The 21188-nt window shown below is 34.0% G+C and overlaps 1 protein-coding gene across 10 annotated transcripts in view; it reads right to left on the reverse strand.

The window, feature by feature from the left end:
- Positions 1 to 15423: 15423 nt before the first annotated feature.
- Positions 15424 to 21188, reverse strand: part of TFEC (transcription factor EC) — a 668004-nt gene continuing 662239 nt past the window's right edge. For 9 of the 10 annotated variants that reach the window (XM_060020780.1, XM_060020779.1, XM_060020772.1 and 6 more), the window contains one exon: positions 17890 to 20995. In XM_060020780.1, the coding sequence (XP_059876763.1) occupies positions 20615 to 20995 (381 nt within the window). In that variant the 3' untranslated portion in view covers positions 17890 to 20614. Of the gene's footprint in view, positions 16363 to 17889; positions 20996 to 21188 lie in introns of those variants that run through there. The other variant, XR_009520665.1, reaches the window with a different exon arrangement.

A 21188-nucleotide genomic window follows, 5' to 3' on the forward strand; every position in this document is an offset into this window, starting at 1 on the left:
TACATGGAGAGGCGGGGCCAAATCCAAAGCTGGGGCCCTGGGAGCTGTGAGAACAAAGAAGAGAAAGGAAGCAGCGGATTAAAGCTCCACAATCAACTTGATGTACTCTGCATCTATGGAATACATGAATAGACAACCAATCATCCCAAATTGAGGAGGTGGATTTGAGAGCAAGATTTATTCCCCTTTTCCTCTTTTTGTGAGTGTGTATGCATATGCGTCTGTGAGATTTTGTCTGTATAGCTTTGCTTCCACCGTTTGTCCTAGGGTTCTATCCGTCCACTTTTTGTTTGTTTTGTTTTTTAATTTTTTTTCTTTTTTTCTTATTTTTTATTTTAATAATTTTATTATATTTTATCTTACTTTATTTTATTTTACTTTATCTTTTCTTTTTTTCTTCCTTCCTTCCCTCCTTCCTTCCTTCCTTCCTTCCTCCCTCCCTCCCTCCCTCCCTCCTTTCTTTCTTTCTTTCTTTCTTTCTTTCTTTCTTTCTTTCTTTCTACTTCTACTAATTCTTTCTTTCTACTTTTTCTCCCTTTTATTCTGAGCCGTGTGGATGAAAGGCTTTTGGTGCTGCAGCCAGGAGTTAGTGCTGTGCCTCTGAGTTGGGAGAGCCAACTTCAGGACACTGGTCCACAAGAGATCTCCCAGCTCCACATAATATCAAATGGCGAAAATCTCCCAGAGATCTCCATCTCAACACCAACACCCAGCTTCACTCAACGACCAGCAAGCTACAGTGCTGGACATCCTAACCCAAACAACTAGCAAGACAGGAACACAACCCCACCCATTAGCAGAGAGGCTGCCTAAAAGCATCATAAGTCCACAGACACTCCAAAACACACCAACAAACGTGGACCTGCCCACCAGAAAGACAAGATCCAGCCTCATCCACCAGAACACAGGCACTAGTTCCCTCCACCAGAAAGCCTACACAACCCACTGAACCAACCATAGACCCTGGGGGCAGACACCAAAAGCAACGGGAACTATGAACCTGCAGCCTGCAAAAAGGAGACCCCAAACACAGTAAGATAAGCAAACTGAGAAGACAGAAAAACACACAGCAGATGAAGGAGCAAGATAAAAACCCACCAGATCTAACAAATGAAGAGGAAATAGGCAGTCTACCTGAAAAAGAATTCAGAATAATGATAGTAAAGATGATCCAAAATCTTGGAAATAGAATGTAGAAAATACAAGAAACGTTTAACAAGGACCTAGAAGAACTAAAGAGCAAACAAACAGTGATGTACAACACAATAAATGAAATTTAAAATTCTCTAGAAGGGATCAATAGCAGAATAACTGAGGCGGAAGAACAGATAAGTGACCTGGAAGATAAAATAGTGGAAATAACTACTGCAGAGCAGAATAAAGAAAAAAGAATGAAAAGAACTGAGGACAGTCTCAGAGACCACTGGGACAAGATTAAACATTCGAACCAACATTAACACCAACATTCGAATTACAGGGGTTCCAGAAGAAGAAGAGAAAAAGAAGGGGACTGAGAAAATATTTGAAGAAATTATAGTTGAAAACTTCCCTAATATGGGAAAGGAAATAGTTAATCAAGTTCAGAAAGCACAGAGAGTCCCATACAGGATAAATCCAAGGAGAAATATACCAAGACACATATTAATCAAGCTGTCAAAAATTAAATACAAAGAAAACATATTAAAAGCAGCAAGGGAAAAACAACAAATAACACACAACGGAATCCCCATAAGGTTAACAGCTGATCTTTCAGCAGAAACTCTGCAAGCCAGAAGGGACTGGCAGGACATATTTAAAGTGATGAAGGAGAAAAACCTGCAACCAAGATTACTCTACCCAGCAAGGATCTCATTCAGATCTGATGGAGAAATTAAAACCTTTACAGACAAGCAAAAGCTGAGAGTTCAGCACCACCAAACCATCTTTACAACAACTGCTAAAGGAACTTCTCTAGGCAAGAAACACAAGAGAAGGAAAAGACCTACAATAACGAACCCAAAACAATTAAGAAAATGGGAATAGGAACATACATATCGATAATTACCTTTAATGTAAATGAACTAAATGATCCCACCAAAAGACACAGATTAGCTGAATGGATACAAAAACAAGACCCATATATATGCTGTCCACAAGAGACCCACTTCAGACCTAGAGACACATACAGACTGAAACTAAGGGAATGGAAAAAGATATTTCATGCAAATGGAAACCAAAAGAAAGCTGGAGTAGCAATTCTCATATCAGACAAAATAGACTTTAAAATAAAAACTATTAGAAGAGACAAAAAAGGACACTACATAATGATCAAGGGATCGATCCAAGAAGAAGATATAACAATTGCAAATATTTATGCATCCAACATACGAGCACCTCAATACATAAGGCAAATACTAACAGCCATAAAAGGGGAAATTGACAGTAACACATTCATAGTAGGGGACTTCCACACCCCACTTTCACCAATGGACAGATCATCCAAAATGAAAATAAATAAGGAAACCCAAGCTTTAAATAATACATTCAACAATATGGACTTAATTGATATTTATAACATTCCATCCAAAAACAACAGAATACACATTTTTCTCAAGTGCTCATGGAACATTCTCCAGGATAGATCATATCTTGGGTCACAAATCAAGCCTTGGTAAATTTAAGAAGATTGAAATTGTATCAAGTATCTTTTCCGACCACAATGCTATGAGACTAGATATCAATTACAGGAAAAGATCTGTAAAAAATCCAAACACATGGGGGCTAAACAATACACTACTTAATAATGAAGTGATTACTGAAGAAATCAAAGAGGAAATACAAAAATACATAGAAACAAATGACAATGGAGACACGACGACCCAAAATCTATGGGATGCCGCAAAAGCAGTTCTAAGAGAGAAGTTTATAGCAATACAATCCTACCTTAAGAAACAGGAAACATCTCGAGTAAACAGCCTAACCTTGCACCTAAAGCAATTAAAGAAAGAAGAACAAAAAAACCCCAAAGTTACAGAAGGAAAGAAATCATAAAAATCAGATCAGAAATAAATGAAAAAGAAATGAAGGAAATGATAGCAAAGATCAATAAAACTAAAAGCTGGTTCTTGGAGAAGATAAACAAAATTGATAAACCATTAGCCAGACTCATCAAGAAAAAAAGGGAGAACACTCAAATCAATAGAATTAGAAATGAAAAAGGAGAAGTAACAAATGACACTGCAGAAATACAAAAAATTATGAGAGATTACTACAAGCAACTCTATGCCAATAAAATGGACAACCTGGAAGAAATGGACAAATTCTTAGAAATGTACAACCTGCCAAGACTGAATGAGGAAGAAATAGAAAATAAGAGCAGACCAATCACAAGCACTGAAATTGAAACTGTGATTAAAAATCTTCCAACAAACAAAAGCCCAGGATGAGATGGCTTCACAGGCGTATTCTATCAAACGTTTAGAGAAGAGCTAACACCTATCCTTCTCAAACTCTTCCAAAATATAGCAGAGGGAAGAACACTCCCAAGCTCATTCTACGAGGCCACCATCACCCTGATACCAAAACCAGACAAGGAAATCACAAAGATAACTACAGGCCAATATCACTGATGAACATAGATGCAAAAATCCTCAACAAAATACTAGCAAACAGAATCCTACAGCACATTAAAAGGATCATACACCATGATCAAGTGGGCTTTATTCCAGGAATAAAGGATTCTTCAATATACACAAATCAATCAACGTGATACACCATATTAACAAATTGAAGAAGAAAAACCATATGATCATCTCAATAGATGCAGAGAAAGCTTTCAACAAAATTCAACACCATTTATGATAAAAACCCTGCAGAAAGTAGCCATAGAGGGAACTTTTCTCAACATAATAAAGGCCATATATGACAAACCCACAGCCAACATCGTCCTCAATGGTGAAAAACTGAAAGCATTTCCACTAAGATCAGGAACAAGACAAGGTTGCCCACTCTCACCACTCTTATTCAACATAATTTTGGAAGTTTTAGCCACAGCAATCAGAGAAGAAAAGGAAATAAAAGGAATCCAAATCAGAAAAGAAGAAGTAAAGCTGTCACTGTTTGCAGATGACATGATACTATACATAGAGAATCCTAAAGATGCTACCAGAAAACTACTTGAGCTAATCGATGAATTTGGTAAAGTAGCAGGATACAAAATGAATGCACAGAAATCTCTGGCATTCCTATACACTAATGATGAAAAATCTGAAAGTGAAATCAAGAAATCACTCCCATTTACCATTGCAACAAAAAGAATAAAATATCTAGGAATAAACCTATCTAAAGAGACAAAACACCTGTATGCAGAATATTATAAGACACTGATGAAAGAAATTAAAGATGATACAAATAGATGGAGAGATATACCATGTTCTTGGATTGGAAGAATCAACATTGTGAAAATGACTCTACTACCCAAAGCAATCTACAGATTCAATGCAATCCCTATCAAACTACCGCTGGTATTTTTCACAGAACTAGAACAAAAAATTTCACAATTTTTATGGAAACACAAAAGACCTCGAATAGCGAAAGCAATCTTGAGAACAAAAAATGTAGCTGGAGGAATCAGGCTCCCTGACTTCAGACTATACTACAAAGCTACAGTAATCAAGACAGTATGGTACTGGCACAAAAACAGAAAGATAGATCAATGGAACAGGATAGAAAGCCCAGAGATAAACCCACACACATATGGTCACCTTACCTTTGATAAGGGAGGCAGGAATGTACAGTGGAGAAAGGACAGACTCTTTAATAAGTGGTGCTGGGAAAACTGGACAGGTACATGTAAAAGTATGAGATTAGAGCACTCCCTAACACCATACACAAAAATAAGCTCAAAATGAATTAAAGACCTAAATGTAAGGCCAGAAATTATCAAACTCTTAGAGCAAAACATAGGCAGAACACTCTATGACATAAATCACAGCAAGATCCTTTTTCACCCACCTCCTAGAGGAATGGACATAAAAACAAAAATAAACGAATGGGACCAAATGAAACTTCAAAGCTTTTGCACAACAAATGAAACCATAAACAAGACCACAAGACGACCCTCAGAATGGGAGAAAATATTTGCAAATGAAGCAACTCACAAAGGATTAATCTCCAAAATTTATAAGCAGCTCATGCAGCTCAATAACAAAAAAACAAACAACCCAATCCAAAAATGGGCAGAAGACCTAAATAGACATTTCTCCAAAGAAGATATACAGACTGCCAACAAACACGTGAAAGAATGCTCAACATCATTAATCATTAGAGAAATGCAAATCAAAACTACAATAAGATATCATCTCACACCAGTCAGAATGGCCATCATCAAAAAATGTAGAAACAATAAATGCTGGAGAAGGTGTGGAGAAAAGGGAACCCTCTTGCACTGTTGGTGGGAATGTAAATTGATACAGCCACTGTGGAGAACAGTATGGAGGTTCCTTAAAAAACTACAAATAGAACTACCATATGACCCAGCAATCCCACTACTGGGCATATACCCTGAGAAAACCATAATTCAAAAAGAGTCATGTACCAAAATGTTCATTGCAGCTCTATTTGCAATAGCCCAGAGATGAAAACAACCTAAGTGTCCATCATCGGATGAATGGATAAAGAAGATGTGGCACATATATACAATGGAATATTACTCAGCCATAAAAAGAAACAAAATTGAGCTATTTGTAATGAGGTGGATGGACCTAGAGTCTGTCATACAGAGTGAAGTAAGTCAGAAACAGAAAGACAAATACCGTATGCTAGCACATATATATGGAATTTAAGAAAAAAAAATGTCATGAAGAACCTAGGGGTAAGACAGGAATAAAGACACAGACCTACTAGAGAATGGACTTGAGGATATGGGGAGGGGGAAGGGTAAGCTGTGACAAAGCGAGAGAGAGACATTGACATATATACACTACCAAACGTAAGGTAGGTAGCTAGTGGGAAGCAGCACATAGCACAGGGAGATCAGCTCAGTGCTTTATGACCGCCTGGAGGGGTGGGATAGGGAGGGTGGGAGGGAGGGAGACGCAAGAGGGAAGAGATATGGGAACATATGTATATATAAAACTGATTCACTTTGTTATAAAGCAGAAACTAACACCCCATTGTAAAACAATTATACTCCAATAAAGATGTAAAAAAATAAAATAAAATAAAATAAAATGAGTATAAAAAAATCAAAAAAGAAAATCAATTGCATGACTACCAGACAAAATTTCTTTGCGCTGCTATGGACAAGGATCATTTGCTTTTCTCTAATACAAGAATAATTTACATCACAATCAATTTTCTGCCGGTTCTGATCTACCCCTTCAGAGTTGTAAAATCATTTAGTCAATTAAAAAGTCAATCAAAGTTACAAGCACTGGAAAAGCATCCAGTATTCTCTTTTACATTTTTCCAATTTTGAATACTTTTTTCGTGAAAGGGTAATTTTTATTTACACTGCTAAAGTCAAGAAGCCTGAGTCATTGTTAATTTAACACTCTACTGTTGATAGAAGTCAATAAACTGATACTTATAAAAGAACTAAAAGATATAAGCATTACAAAGGAAGAAAAAAATTTCAGAGGCTGTCAACATAGAAAATTCAAGAACATCTACAAATGTATTATTATAACAAAAACAAAAAAAAATCCAGCATGATTCTTTTGATTAAATGTTAACATACAAGGATCACTGGCTTAGACTGACCAAGAAGAAAAGGAAATTTGAGTAAGAGACTCAAATTACTAAAATCAGGAATAAAAGAGAGTTCACTACTAATCTTACAAAAATAAAATGGATTATAAAGAAATACTGTGAATAACTGTGTGCTAACAAATTAGAAAACTCAGATGAAATGGACAAGTTCCTAGAAATACAAAAATCTATAGATTTCCTCTACCCCAAATGTAAGCATAGAAAAATTTTAATGTAAAAAAATTTGCATCTTGATGGAAGAAAAAATTTTAAAACAGAGGTATAAACGTAATAAAAAATGTGGAAGATCTTAGAAAAAAATTACAAAACACTGTTAGCTACATGAAACTTGCCATAGAGGGAAAGGCTTTACACATTAAAGGTGTAAATTTCCCTCAGTTAATCTTTAAATTAAATGTAATTTTAATAAAAATATGTACATGATTTGCAAAAATAGACAGCTATTTTTCATACTCACATGAAGACAAAAAGACAGTTTTGAAGGAAAGAACCTATTCTCCTATTATTAAGGCTTATTATAAAACTGCAGCAGAAAAGCAGTGTGATACTGGCAAAATTATATTTAACAGAAAAGCAAAAAGGATAAGAGAACACAGAAAATTGCCCAAGTATATACCATGACATAGTACAATACAATCATTTTAGAAAAGAGAGATTACTGAAGAAATGATATTGAAATAAGTTGGAATAAAAGAAAATTTAATTGCTGTCTTACAATATATACAAGAATAAACTCCAGAAGATTTTGATTCATATGTGTAAAATAAAAATTTTAAACTATCAAAAGGTATTATATGAAATATCTTCAATCAACAAGAGTGCAAAAAATTTCCTAAATAAGATGTAAGAAATACATCTCAGAAAGAATGATTGAAAAATTTGACTACATCAGAGATTAAAATTTCTTTTTAAAAAGACATATCACCAACAAAGTTAAAAAAAAAAAGCCACAGACTAGCAAAACATACCTACAAAGGTACAACCAACAAAGAACTGCCACCCAGAATATATTTAAAATCTTTATAATCAATTAAAAATAGTTTCAGACAACAAACAATAAAACAGCCAAAGGAGGCAAAGGATAGAAAGAGAATACTCACAAAAGTAACCCAAATGGCCAAAAATATTTTAAAAATTTAGTCCTAGAGTAGTCAGTGAAATGTAAAATAAGGCAAAACAGTAACATTTTATCCCATTAAATTGATAAAAATAAAACAGAAGACAAAACTAAGCATTGCTGAGTTGTGGCCACAGAGAATGATCAAATGCTTCAACTAGGGATACAAAATAATACTCCTACTTTGAAGGATATTACCCCATATTCCAGCTATTAATTGTCTAGATATGTGCCCTAGAGAAAAAGTTCTACATGTATACTAGGAGACACACTTATGAAGCCATTATAACAATGTAGATTATTCCATGACAAAAAAGATACCCCTAACACAATAAGTGAAAAAAGTAAAACGTAATATGATCTTATTTTTGCAAAAACAAATCTTTTACATGTTATGTACACTGAATCACATATTCACACACATGCACAAACACATATACACATATAACAGATAAAATATCAGTAGAAATCTTTCTTTACATAATGGGAATATGAGTGTTCATATCTAAATTTTCTTGTATTTATTTTTACTAATAAATCAGTTGTATATATTTTAGAAGTTTGAACTAATATATAATTTCACATTTTATCTTTTTATATATCATGTTGTTCATATTATTTTATATATTTGGGCTATTTAGCTATTAACTCTTTCTTTTAAAAATCATAAATACTAGTTTACTTTAAAAAATGAAAGAAATAATTTACTAAAAATTATAAGAAATCTGCTTACCATGACTTGGAATAGCGGCATTCACCATACACTCAGGGAATAAGACATTTCCTTCCGGAATCCTCTCCTGACCCCCGTAAGTCTGGGTTACTGGGTCCTCCTATGTGATCTTGTGTGTAATCGTGGGTATATTGGTTCCTCTCCTCCACCAGTGAGTTCCTTAAGGATGGGTACTAAGGAAACATTATCACTGTTAACCACTGATAGAATGTAAAACATAGGACACCTGGCAGGAAATCAAGAGATGTTTGATAAATAGATAAATGAGTGAATGGGTGAAGCTACAGTTTCACAGTGATTCTGCCCATTTTGTGTTCAGAATTACTTGCATTCTGTGAATATCAAGAGAACAACTTTTTAAATGATATAAATTATTTTCACCAATAGGAGAAATAATCTAGGAACAGTAAGGGGGGGGGGGATGCAAAAAAGAATTGTGACCAAGTTTTGCTGCATTTGAAAAGGAAAAAGAAGTGTTTCTCTGACATCCTAAATTTCCTCATGCACATATCTCAAGCTTAGAGGGACTTATCATATTGGACACATGTCCCTAAGACAAGGAAATGGGGGTTTCAGTATGAGAACTACTTTATGATGCTTGCAAAGAGCTCAGATGGAGAATCTCTCAATCCCCTGTTCCCGAATTAAACATCAACACATGGGAGTCACGCCTGCTGCTCTGCAAGTGACCATGTCTTACACACAAGGCCAAGTCTGTCAGAAGATTAGGCAATGGCCCCTTAGTCCTGGTGTATCTATTACTATATTTTCATTTGCCAGTAACAGAAATTCCCACCCAAACTGGCTGAAATATTAAAGAATTTTTTTAAACCACAGAACTTAAAAAGACATGTGATAATGTAGGCTTTAGGTGGGAGTCAGTTGGTCTCCCTGCCATGTTTCTCTGGAATTCTCAAAGCTCCTTCGTCCCCACATATATCAGCTTTGTTCTTGGGCTGACTTTCCTCCATATGATGGAATGGCCACCAGCATTAACTGGTCCCACATATTGCTCTGTTCACAAACATGGAGAGAGAGCAAGCAAATCACTTTTCGAAGTGATTAAATGAGAGTTTTGAGCTTCCTGAACTTTACTACCCTTTACTACCAATTATGTTGCCAAGGAAAAGCCATGAGCTGATTGTTGTAAGCCTGAGTTACCTGAACCAACCCCTATTGCAAGAACACATAATCGAAACTCGGGGTGGAATCTGTTCTGCCAAAGTGACACAGCTTCTTCTCAAGGGGGAAGGGCTGGAATTAATGATGATCTACGTCATTTCCATACTGTTGAAGAAGGCCCTGAATGCTTTTGCCAACATTCAAATGTTTTAGAGTAGACTTTTGACATATTTGCAGTAAATGCCTTCTAATACTCATGAGTCGTCTCTATCTGCAAGGTATTTGGCAGAGAAACACATTCAGTACTACAAATGACTGACAAGAAATATCCTAGACACTAGTGTGCTAACCACACTACTTTAATTAGTACTGTAAAGGAGAAGTTGTAATAAATAACTTGCTTATATCCTAACAGGTAATAATCTAGTCATGGTAAAATTGGAGAATAAACAGCTTAATATTACCAGACACGTATGGCCATAATTTTAGCCTACAAGCAAGTCCAGACTGTCCTATTATTATGAGATCCATTTGGAAGATTATGCTGTAGCAGGAAGCTATGGAGTTGATACCTGCAGAACTAGAAGACTCTGTCTCTGTACCCACATTTCCTAATATATTCTTCCTCTTTCTCTACAATACAGCACATTGGCCTTTCTATTATTCAGGCAGGCCAAGTTGTTTCCACAGTGAGCCCTTTTCACGTTTGCTCTCTCTTCTACCTAGCCTGGTCCTTTGTGCAACTTGTACACTCATAGCTTTGTGATCTTTGTTCAGATGTCACCTAACCTATGGTACTCTCCCTGATTATGTGTTCAAAGCATATATCTCTATTCTCATCACAGTCTATAATATTATCATCCTTTATTTTCTTCATAGGACTAATAGTACTTCAGAGTATTATATTTTTACTAAATTTTGCTGTTTTCTATTTTTTAATTTGTTAATTGCCTATATTCCCTATTTAAACCTAAGTTAAATGAAGGCAGCATCTTGGTCTTATTTACTACAATGTCTCTGTATCTGTAATAATGTCCAACAAAGCACAAACACCATTTTTGTGGTGAAAAGTGCAAATAGTTTAGAGTGAGAAGCTGTGATCTGGGTTATGTGATCTAAGGCCTGTCATTCATCATTTTTATGCTGAGATTTTGAATATTTATGATGTATAAATGAACTATTGTATAGGGAAGCTCCTTGAAAATTATAAAAATTCTATGCACTTCAAATTCTTTCTGTAATAATCAAGTTTTTTGATGGATGGATAGATGGCTAGATAGACAGACAGAAAGACATGGCTGAATATGTTAACAGAAACTATGATAACAGCATGCCACCAAATAGCTTACCTAAAAATTAAATAAAGACAAACTTGTTAGGAAATAGCAAATAGTTGATAATAGTTGCCATAGCTATTATTTACTGGGTGCTAACTAAACATATGCAGGGGACTGTGCTAAATTCTTTATGCAATTTCTCTCTTTTAATCCTCACTAACAACTTAATATGTTGCCAATTTACACATTGATGCACAGAGAGATGAAGCGAATCCTCGAGGTCACATAGACCTTAAATTGTAGTGCAGGGACTTGAACCAACTTTGTCTGACTACAAACACTGTGGGGCTCTCAAATTATTACAGATATCTCAGATATTACATGCTGTCTCCGCATCTGATATGAAAGTCTCTAAGAACCTTCACGTTTTCTTGTCTACTAAATGAATGTGATCTCTCTGGAAAAATACCTAAAGTGATTGGTGTTACTCAAAAGAGTTGCTGAAAGCAATAAGATCTAGAGTGGAGAATAAAAACTGAAAAGCAAAAGGTCATTCAGAAACTCAACCTTCTTCCTTTCATGAGTAATTTAAAAAAGAAAACAGATAGGCTTTTTTTCATTGAAATGATACATCTTCATCTCCTCCTCTTCTTCATCATTGTCCTCGTCTTCCACTCCCTCTTTCCCCTTATCTTTTGCCTTCCCTCTTCTTCTTTCTTCCTCCTCTTTACTCTCTTTTACTCTTAGCCCCTCCATCCTTCTTTTTCTCTTTTTCCTTTTTCTGAGACCTCACTCACACTCATAGATTTGAATATGAAGTCTACTATGAGCAGTCTCCATCTCCTTGATTAATACTAATAAGAAAAAGATCCCGTCTGGGAAGCTATTTGAGAATAGTATGTCTCGGTTCACCTTCTCAGTATACTTCTTCCTCCACCTCCTCCACACACACACACACACACACACACACACACACACACACAAAGTACTTTCTTACTCTGGGCCTAGGAGAAGGGACTCAAAGGTCCTCTGACCTAGTACCTGAATAACTTGGGTCTTATGTGATAAAGAATTGAGAAGATTTTAAGGCTAATTACTCCAAAAACGTCTAAATTTTCTGACCCCAAAGAGTTACATTCCTTATACCAAAAGCACTCACGAGCCTCCTGAATTAGTCATAGTAATCTGACTGATTGTCTCTATTTAAGGAACCCTTCCCCTTCTCTTTCTCACCTCCCCTTCTTGAACCAGGCTAGCCCTCACATTGCCTTTAGGTCTCAGTTTCCCTAAGATTGGTCCAGATGCCCTGACCTGTGCTTCTCTATCACACTTAATCTTGCCAGCATAGCACATACTACACTTTACTGAAATATCACCTTTTATATTCCCCTCATCAACAATCACTGTTCTTTGGGGGATGCTTATTAAAGAAACAGTGAATGAATTAAAGGATGAATTCTAGAGTAGAAGATTTCTCTATATCCATTGTTGCAGCATTTAGATATTATTTTCACTTCTGACCTCACCTTTTAGATAAACCAAAAGAAGACACAAATGCTTATCTCACTGCAATTGAAAGAACTGACAAAGAGAGACTGGAAGAGATTCATTTCAATGAATGGTCACAGCCTTGAGTGATCACCATTTCATTATCTGAAGAATCTTACACTTGCACACTTCCCTCACCTATAATTAACAATCACTTAATCATTTATTAATAAAATAGCATGTTAAGCAAGACACTGTGTTAAATAATGTGAGATACAGAGAAAGCTAATTTTTGCTTCCAATGCTCATCCATCTACTGAAGAAGGTAATATATGCATGGCTATGAAAAACAGCAATACAAAGATAGATTCTAAGTAGCAGCTAGCTGCTATAGCCATAAAGGACCATGACAATGATAACTGTTGATTAGGGTAGTGAGAAAAATCCTCAAAGTTGGAAAATCTTAAAGTGGTCTTAGATTAAAGAACAGAAGGCCGGACTAGAATGGAAGCTGGAAGAACTACCTTTATTGATTTGAGGACCTAGGTAGAAAAGGTGACTCATCTATTCAATAAAAATAAAATTTTAAAGAAAAGGTAATTCATCTATATCTGAAACCTAATTTTTATATTTACCAATGAATAAATAGAAATTTAATGTCAGAATAAAGTCTCAGGGATCCCCTCTTCCTGTCCTTAGGAATATTACAATGGGTTTTATACAACTACATACTGCTTCTAACATAGTTAGAGTGATTTTAAAGTCTTGAAGGACTTAGAAACCTACTTGTTCTATGTAATTATATGAAATAAGTATTTTTGAAGAGACAACCATATAACTCAAACACTATTTTTCTCCACAGAAACACACAGCATCACCTTTCACTTGTGTAAGCAAATAAATTATAATCTTGACTACGGTATTGTTTGCAGCAATTTAATTTTTTCTGAACATAGCTCTTATTCTATTATAATGCTTGAATGATTCACATGCAATGTTTCCAATCTACTTTTCTTGGCTTGTGAAACTTTTCAACAAAATGTTAGCATTTGCAGGCACCAGATGTTTTGACACAAGGAGAAGCAAAATGTAAATTTTAATCCATGCTAGGAACAATAGGCTGCAGGCACCTTTTTCTTATTACATGAATTATATACTTAACCATATTGTGGTCAGTCCTATCAAAATCATCACCATCTAGAATGCTGTACTCTTGTCTTATGGTTGCCAACTAATGAAACTGATATATATTTAACATGAAACTGATATATATTTAACATGATGCCAACTAATGAAACTGATATATATTTAACAGTCCTTAACCCATAAACCTTATTGTATTTTACCACTTAACCACTCCACAGCTAGAACTCTGCAGGCGATAATAATAATAACAATTTTTTAGGTGGGTTTCAATATTCCTTTTGGTGGTCAATAAAATCAATGTTTGTAATATATTTAAAAGGTTTATAGCTGCAAACATCACTTATTTTAACAAAAACATTAAAACTTTTTACAACTTTCTTCATTTTTTCCATCTTTTTGACTCAACTCAGAGTAAGGGGTGTGTGTGTGTGTGTGTGTGTGTGTGTGAGTGTGTGTGTGTTTCTAGCAGAAGGGATTTGCGGATAGCTTCAAATGTTGCCTACATGTAGGTTCCAATAAAAAAATAACATAAGAATAGCATATTCTTATATGTGGAGTCTTTCCTAGTATCAAGAGATTAGAAGACTTTTTTATAAGCTCCCACATAGGCAGACATGTGTCTGTATCCAAATACACCACATATGTACATACACATACAATAAACAATCAAGTATAGAACCCATTCAGTCATCCTTTTTTCAGTCTATATAGTGTCAGAAAATCATCCTGACTTACCTGTACCTTATTAGAGTGGTTATTCCTTTCTACACAGAAATTATTGCATTGATCAGTATTTTTGGCATTGATAATGCATTAAGAAAAAAATTTATCTGATATAACATTTTTTAAAAATCAATGAACCTATATTTGAACACAGAATAGCATCTTTTTATAGTCAACTCAGAGCCATCCTTTTTATTATTTCTGAGGCAGGTGTGTAGAAAAAAATTCACAAACATGGTATTAAATATTAGAAAGTCTTAACATTTAACTGAAATTCTTATTAATTTCATTATCAAGGGATAGGTCTAGTCAATACCAATTAGCAGCTTTAAAATGTTTTACATATTAAAATACAGTATTCTGTTTATCCTAGATTGTCTGGGGACTATCTAGTATATTAAAAGATTTTGCAGAGTTTCTTAGTGATTTCATTGCTACAAGTATGCCTGTTAGCAATTTTGCAACATTTTGATGAACATTTTCCATAAATCAAAATCATAACAGCTTAAGAAGCAGATGGCAGGAGACTATATTTTAAAATGTAACAATTATTTTCATTAATAAGGAAATACTGGATTACTGTTTTCAGCATGGACTATGAAGTAAGCAGTTGTCAGTTGTGAAGTCTCATGGCTGTTAAGTATCCTTTCAGATGATTAACCCACATTCTATATTTTCCAGTGCAATCTATACACAAAGGCAGAACAAAAAGTATGTTAAAGCATTTAATGATTCTATGCTTTCATTTTATACATATGCAAAGAAAATTTTGGTACATTTTTTAAAAGTATGTGTATAAGCATTCATTTATGTGTTAGAGAACACCAGTGCTCTCTATTTTCTTAGAAAATAAGACATTACTTTGTTATTAAAAATGAAAAATAGCAATCGTTACAAATTCTACAGTCTTATTATACTAACAATGTTTTCTTGATCTAACCAATGTTAGATTAAAATTATAGGAATATTACTTCAGCTATTCATATATATAAAATGCTATTAAAGTCAAAGATTTTTAACTACATTGTTATTATTAAGATTAAATAGCTGAATTAATTGTAGCCTTGTATGCCATAAGCAACTGCAGTGCTTTTAGATGGGATCCTTGAATTTAGTTAGCTCTTAAACTTCAGTAGTCATGTAGTAAAGAATAATATAATATGTAACTTCCTGATTGCATATAATTCTTTCAGCATATTTTGCATATTTCCTATTTTGTTTGTTATATATAATCATCAGCTTTAAACGATGTACAAATAAAATTTATTTCTGTGGCAAAAGCAAAGTTGAAAATACAGAACTTTTGAAATAAAATGGTAGTGCAGGAATAGGAGAGGTAGAATTGGAAACACAAAAGTCTTTAACTTTATTCTTGAAGCATGTTGGATAAATGTAGGAAAAAAGATATATTACTGAAGATTTCATCAGTAGAAAACACAATAGAAATCATTTGGATATGTAGAAATACATACACAGATCCCTTTACAAGAAAAAGATTAAAAGTTCCCTTTTATGTATAAAGCAGCAGATAGCAGTATTTCATCATTAAATTGGTTGAATCCAGTGGGAGGTTTTTTTAATCAAAATAATTATTTTCTGATGATCTCCTATATACTAAAATTCTCTATGACTCTCACAGAAAACAAATGTAGCACAGAAAAATTTTAAGAAAACTATTTTTATCATTTTGAATACTTTGTTTACAAATTAGAAATCATACAAATGATAAGATATTGGTGTATACAATGAATAATGATACAGAAAGGTCATAAGATGCATTAGATCAGCAACACTCTAAATGTATTAAGTATTTATTAAGTAAATGAAATGAAATCTCTGTATATGTAACTTACACTAACTCAAATTGACATCTTGTATTTATCAACAAGCAGGGCACCAGAAGGGCAAAGGATGTAATTCCATGTAGCAGATATAGGCTGTGCCATTATCAATACTGAAGCAAAATTCAATCCTTCAGGTATTTTCAAGAAACCCAGATGGTTGATCTAGTGTTGATAACATAGCAAAAGATTAATTGATTCCAGTTTTCATCTACATCTTAGCTATTATAAGGTCGATAAATATCAGCCTAGAGATATTGTAAAAACATTGGAACATTTAGTTATGCCATTTATTTAAATATCAAAATTCCACGATACCAGAGCAGCAAAAAATATTTTCATGATACTTTGAAGTATAAGAAAATTCAAGCATGGCTCAATCTATCAAAACAAAGAAAAAAATAAATTCTTTTTTACCTTGTGTAATCTAACTTCTCCCCTGACAATGAAGGTAAATGAGCACACCAATCAAGAAACTCATTATGTCTATTTTTTTTTTAAGTAAGAGCTATTAACTATTTTATTTACAGTCATATGAGTGGAAAAGAATGAGTTTAAAAAGGAGGAGAAAGGCTGTTTCTCAATGTCCCCAGCTCATCTGGCTATTTATTATTTAGAGCTCTTGTACCCACATCTAGAAAGCTATAGTCACTGACTTCACATCTGTAAACTGAGAAAATATGATCTGTATATATATTCTCCAGTTATGGGGAAAATTCAATAAGAAAGGACACTAAGAAGAAAAAAATATGAAAAGCTACATCTACTCGTAAGAGGCCCTTGTTATTTCAAGACAACTGGGAGTTGGAAAGGTTGTTTAGTGTGAGTCCACGAAAAGGAAGACAATATTTTAGATAAAAAAGATTGCATGGGACCTTATCTTGAAAAGATAACTAACAATAATTTTTAAATTGTTTTATTTAATTTTTAACAAAGTTTTTATTATTATAGAAATTATGTAATAATTATTTGAATGAACAAGGTTCGGTTAATTGTGTATTAATAGTTCAGTGGTAGCTGATATTTTCTGTGACAAAATTATTTGGTAAACAATATGCCTCTTTTACTGTTGTAAGTCTCATTTCTGAAAACATATTGTAGGCATCAATTTTCCCAAGGATCACTCTTGATTCTTAGATATTCAAATAATTTGCCTGTGAATTTACATTATTTCTACTTTTATATATATATATATATATATGTATATATATATAAAGTTATATAGATATATATAAAGTTATATATATGTATATAACTTTTAAATGTTATTGTCAGATGGTTACAACATCTATGTGTCATAGAGAAACTGACCCATAAATGTATAAGCATATAACAGAGGCATATATATAACAGGGGATGTTAGAAAGGGGCTACTTTATAAGTGAACAACTTCTTTAGTGAATAGTTTAGTGTTTGGTACACTTTCACTTACCTATGCAACCTTATCATTTCTGGGGCTGGGATAATGATATTCAGATAACTAGGGCTCTCTCCTCCATCATTACATATGACATTAACTGTACACTTAGCTCTTGATAGATACACAGCTACTATGCTATCAGTTGAGCAACAGACCTGATGTGGGAGTTCTTCATCTGTGATCCAAGGAGATATTTAGGAGATCCCCCACACCTCTTAACACATACAAATTTTGGGATATATATATATATACATATATATATATATATATATATATATATATATATATATATATATATATATATTCTGTACTTTTCCAGGGAGAAAGTCTGTAACTTTCAACAGATTATCAAGGCCTTAAAAGTTAAGAACTAATGACTAAAATTAATTTTTTAATCTACTTCAGTTGACTGTGACACAACACTACTCTTCACTCTGTCTTTAAAAATCCATTACCTGTTTTACAATCCGCTGATAGTTATTATAATCTGTAAGTAGTAGCAAATATTATTACCCTTTCCAGATCTCCTTCATCCAGACTCTACCATCCTGTGTCAAGCCATTCACTAGCTAAGATTATGAGAAATGGCTTTCAAGGCTGAGTAGTAGTATTTTAGCAGAATGGAAAATGATGACAGAGTGAAGAAATCCTCAGTGTAAGTTTTCTCAGAATATGAAGAAATTAGAATAATGTATAAAATGAGAACAGAAATTAGCCTCTATCTAGAATGATGTGTTTTCCATTGACTTCAAGATATATTCCTTCTCTATGATTTGCAATGTTAACTTATCAACTCGGATAATAAAGTGGAATTTTGTCATAAAGTATATAATGTTCCCTTGAAAATTCTTGAGGAAATGTATCTTATGGCTCTCTTTCACGTGATCTATTTCAGATGAATTTATTTATCTGGCTTTGACAACTATTCCTATAAATCAAGAGTTTTTTCATGTCAAAAAATGAAAATTATTTTAATTCTCCAAACTCTGAGCTAATTGTAAGCTAAGCCTGAGATAATAAGCACACCATAAAGATCTAATATTTTCCACTTTCATTAGCATTAAAATCTCAAATTTTGTGATGACGTATTTTTCATGTAATACCTGAAGCACCCTTTCAAAAGTTTATCCCAAAGTTAATATTCATGAAAGATTACATGTCAATCACATTAGTAATATACAGTAGCATTTTAATTTTTAGGCTTCTTCCTCTTAATTAAAAAATCTATTCCTGCTACATCATTTCATCTTGGTTTTCAAGGGCTTTCATAACTTGTTGCCAGTATTTTTCAGGACTCCGAACAGACGTCTTCTAGGGTGGTCAGATCTTTCTAATGAATGTATCATGAAGACACTTCCCCAACTTATTCTCGCTTTTATCATTTGGTTGATATTATTCACCTGTATAGCCTCCCCTCCACCAAATGTATGCTTTTTAAAAGAAGTTAAATTCTGCTATGCCCAAACATTTTTGTGATTCTCCAATCTTCATTTTTAGTTTTTCTGACCTCCTGTATTTGCAGCTTATGCTGCACCATGTAGGCTTTAATTTTAAATGTCTTCTATCTTTTGTTGTGGTTTCTCATGCAGTCATTTTAACTCCCTGAGGAGTAAGACCATATTTTGTTCATCTGTTCTATATTTTCACAGAACTTACTGCAGTTTTGAGTATCCCTCCATAAATACTCATTGATCAGATGATCATTCATGCAGGTCTAGCACAGAGTAATATCCTTGGTAAGTCAATTCCCAATGCTTTGAAGAAGCTCAAGAGAGAATAATTTGAGTGAAGCACCATAGATATAAATAATAAATGCTAACAAGGCTAACAGAGATCGTAGGGTACTCTAAATACTCACAGGAATAGAACTTTATCCTCTGCTCAGAGCTGAATGTAATAAGAAAGATTTTTTGTTTTACTAATTATTTTGTCAGTTGGCAATCCAGTTTTCAGTATTTCATCAATTTGGAGCAAAATTATATCAACTAATTAATTTAAATCCAATTTTGGAAACAGTGATAAGTTTTATTTAACAAATTAACAAATTGTCCTAGTAGGGGGGCTTTCGATATTTTATTTGCTGAAACTGATTATCCAATATCTCTTCTTGACAAAGTAAAAAGGATTTGGAGTGTAATTTCAGATGCTGATTAGAAAATCAGAAGAATGAAGGGGGAAAAAAAGAACATGTATTATCTGCATTGTGTACCTGTTTGGGGGGGTGGTGGGTATGCTTGTGTGAAGCAATAACAATTCTAGCCAGTATTCTTGAGGACAGCATTCAATGTGTTCTTTTTCTGAACTGAGCATGTCTCCATAAATATGCAAAGATGCTTTTAGAGTTAGTGTGATTGAACTGACCAAGGGAATTAGAGTCTAATTTTAGAATCCTAAGTTTCTATAAATTTTCTGTATTTTATTGTGGAAAATTCTAATGTTTATTGTAGATTCACTTTTCAATTATAAGTGGTAGATAATCTATTTTTTAATTAGTTCCCCTATAAGGCTTGAACTTTAGACAACTATCCCCCAGACAGTGGAAAAAAGGCAATGAACAACCAGATCTGTCGATCTTGATTCTTGAAAATTAACATTGTCAGAGCTGAATAGGAAGGAGACGGAAGTAAGAAAATGTATATTTCAGAAGGTCTATTCTTTGCAGTCTGTTAGTTCCAATAGTACACCACCAAGTCACTACTTTTAAAATATCAGTAGAGAGCTTTTTCTTATGTTGTGCCTCTTTCCAGGAAAACAAAATTTAAGTAGATTTGGACTCAGTAGTCAAAGAGAAAAAAAAGTCTTTTTTGCTCTTAATAATCCTTCGACACTGTGCTTCTTCTTCCTGTGAATTCTGTTGTTTCTAACCAATCAGTTTTTCATGAACAATATATTCCTTTCAGAAAAATTGAGCCAAAGCAATATATGAAACACAGAACTTCACTGCATAGCACCAGCATAGAATTGATTCCCAGTTGATGAATTGAGCCTGTTTATTTCTTATAAGTCATCACCATCATCTGAGCTAAAGCTACTTCTCCTACTGCTCTCTTTGGAAACTGCAGGGGAAGTGGCAGATAGCAGAGGATCTGTTCCAAATGGAGATATTGTGTCATCCAGTAGCATGTCATCCAATCTTTGTTCCTCCTTCAAAGCCGCACTAAATGATAAATCTGTGAAGTGTGACAAAGGATCAGAGAAGGCCATAGCTTGATCACAGAGCTCAGGGCTTGTCCCCTGAGACAGAACCAATTGTTGGCAATAGTCTACTGAATTCTGCTCAAGATGGGCCTGTTGTTTGGTGATGTGAGCACCTAAATCAACTGTGCCAAGTGAAGCCAGGGTTGGCAGACCATGAGCACGAGCCTGTATTTCTAGTTCCTGCAATTTCAAACAAGAATAATTAAATAACGACTTTGAAAGTAAACTCAACTCTATAGAATAAGCCACAAATAGATTTAAAATATTAACAAGCACTCAAAATGAAGACTAATACATATTATAAATATTCTTTGCAAATAACAGAGTGTGGTATATTTCTAATGCCTGAAAAATAACCCTGAGGAAAATACTC

The sequence above is a fragment of the Delphinus delphis genome, chromosome 9, assembly GCF_949987515.2.
Source record: "Delphinus delphis chromosome 9, mDelDel1.2, whole genome shotgun sequence".
Taxonomy (NCBI): domain Eukaryota; kingdom Metazoa; phylum Chordata; class Mammalia; order Artiodactyla; family Delphinidae; genus Delphinus; species Delphinus delphis.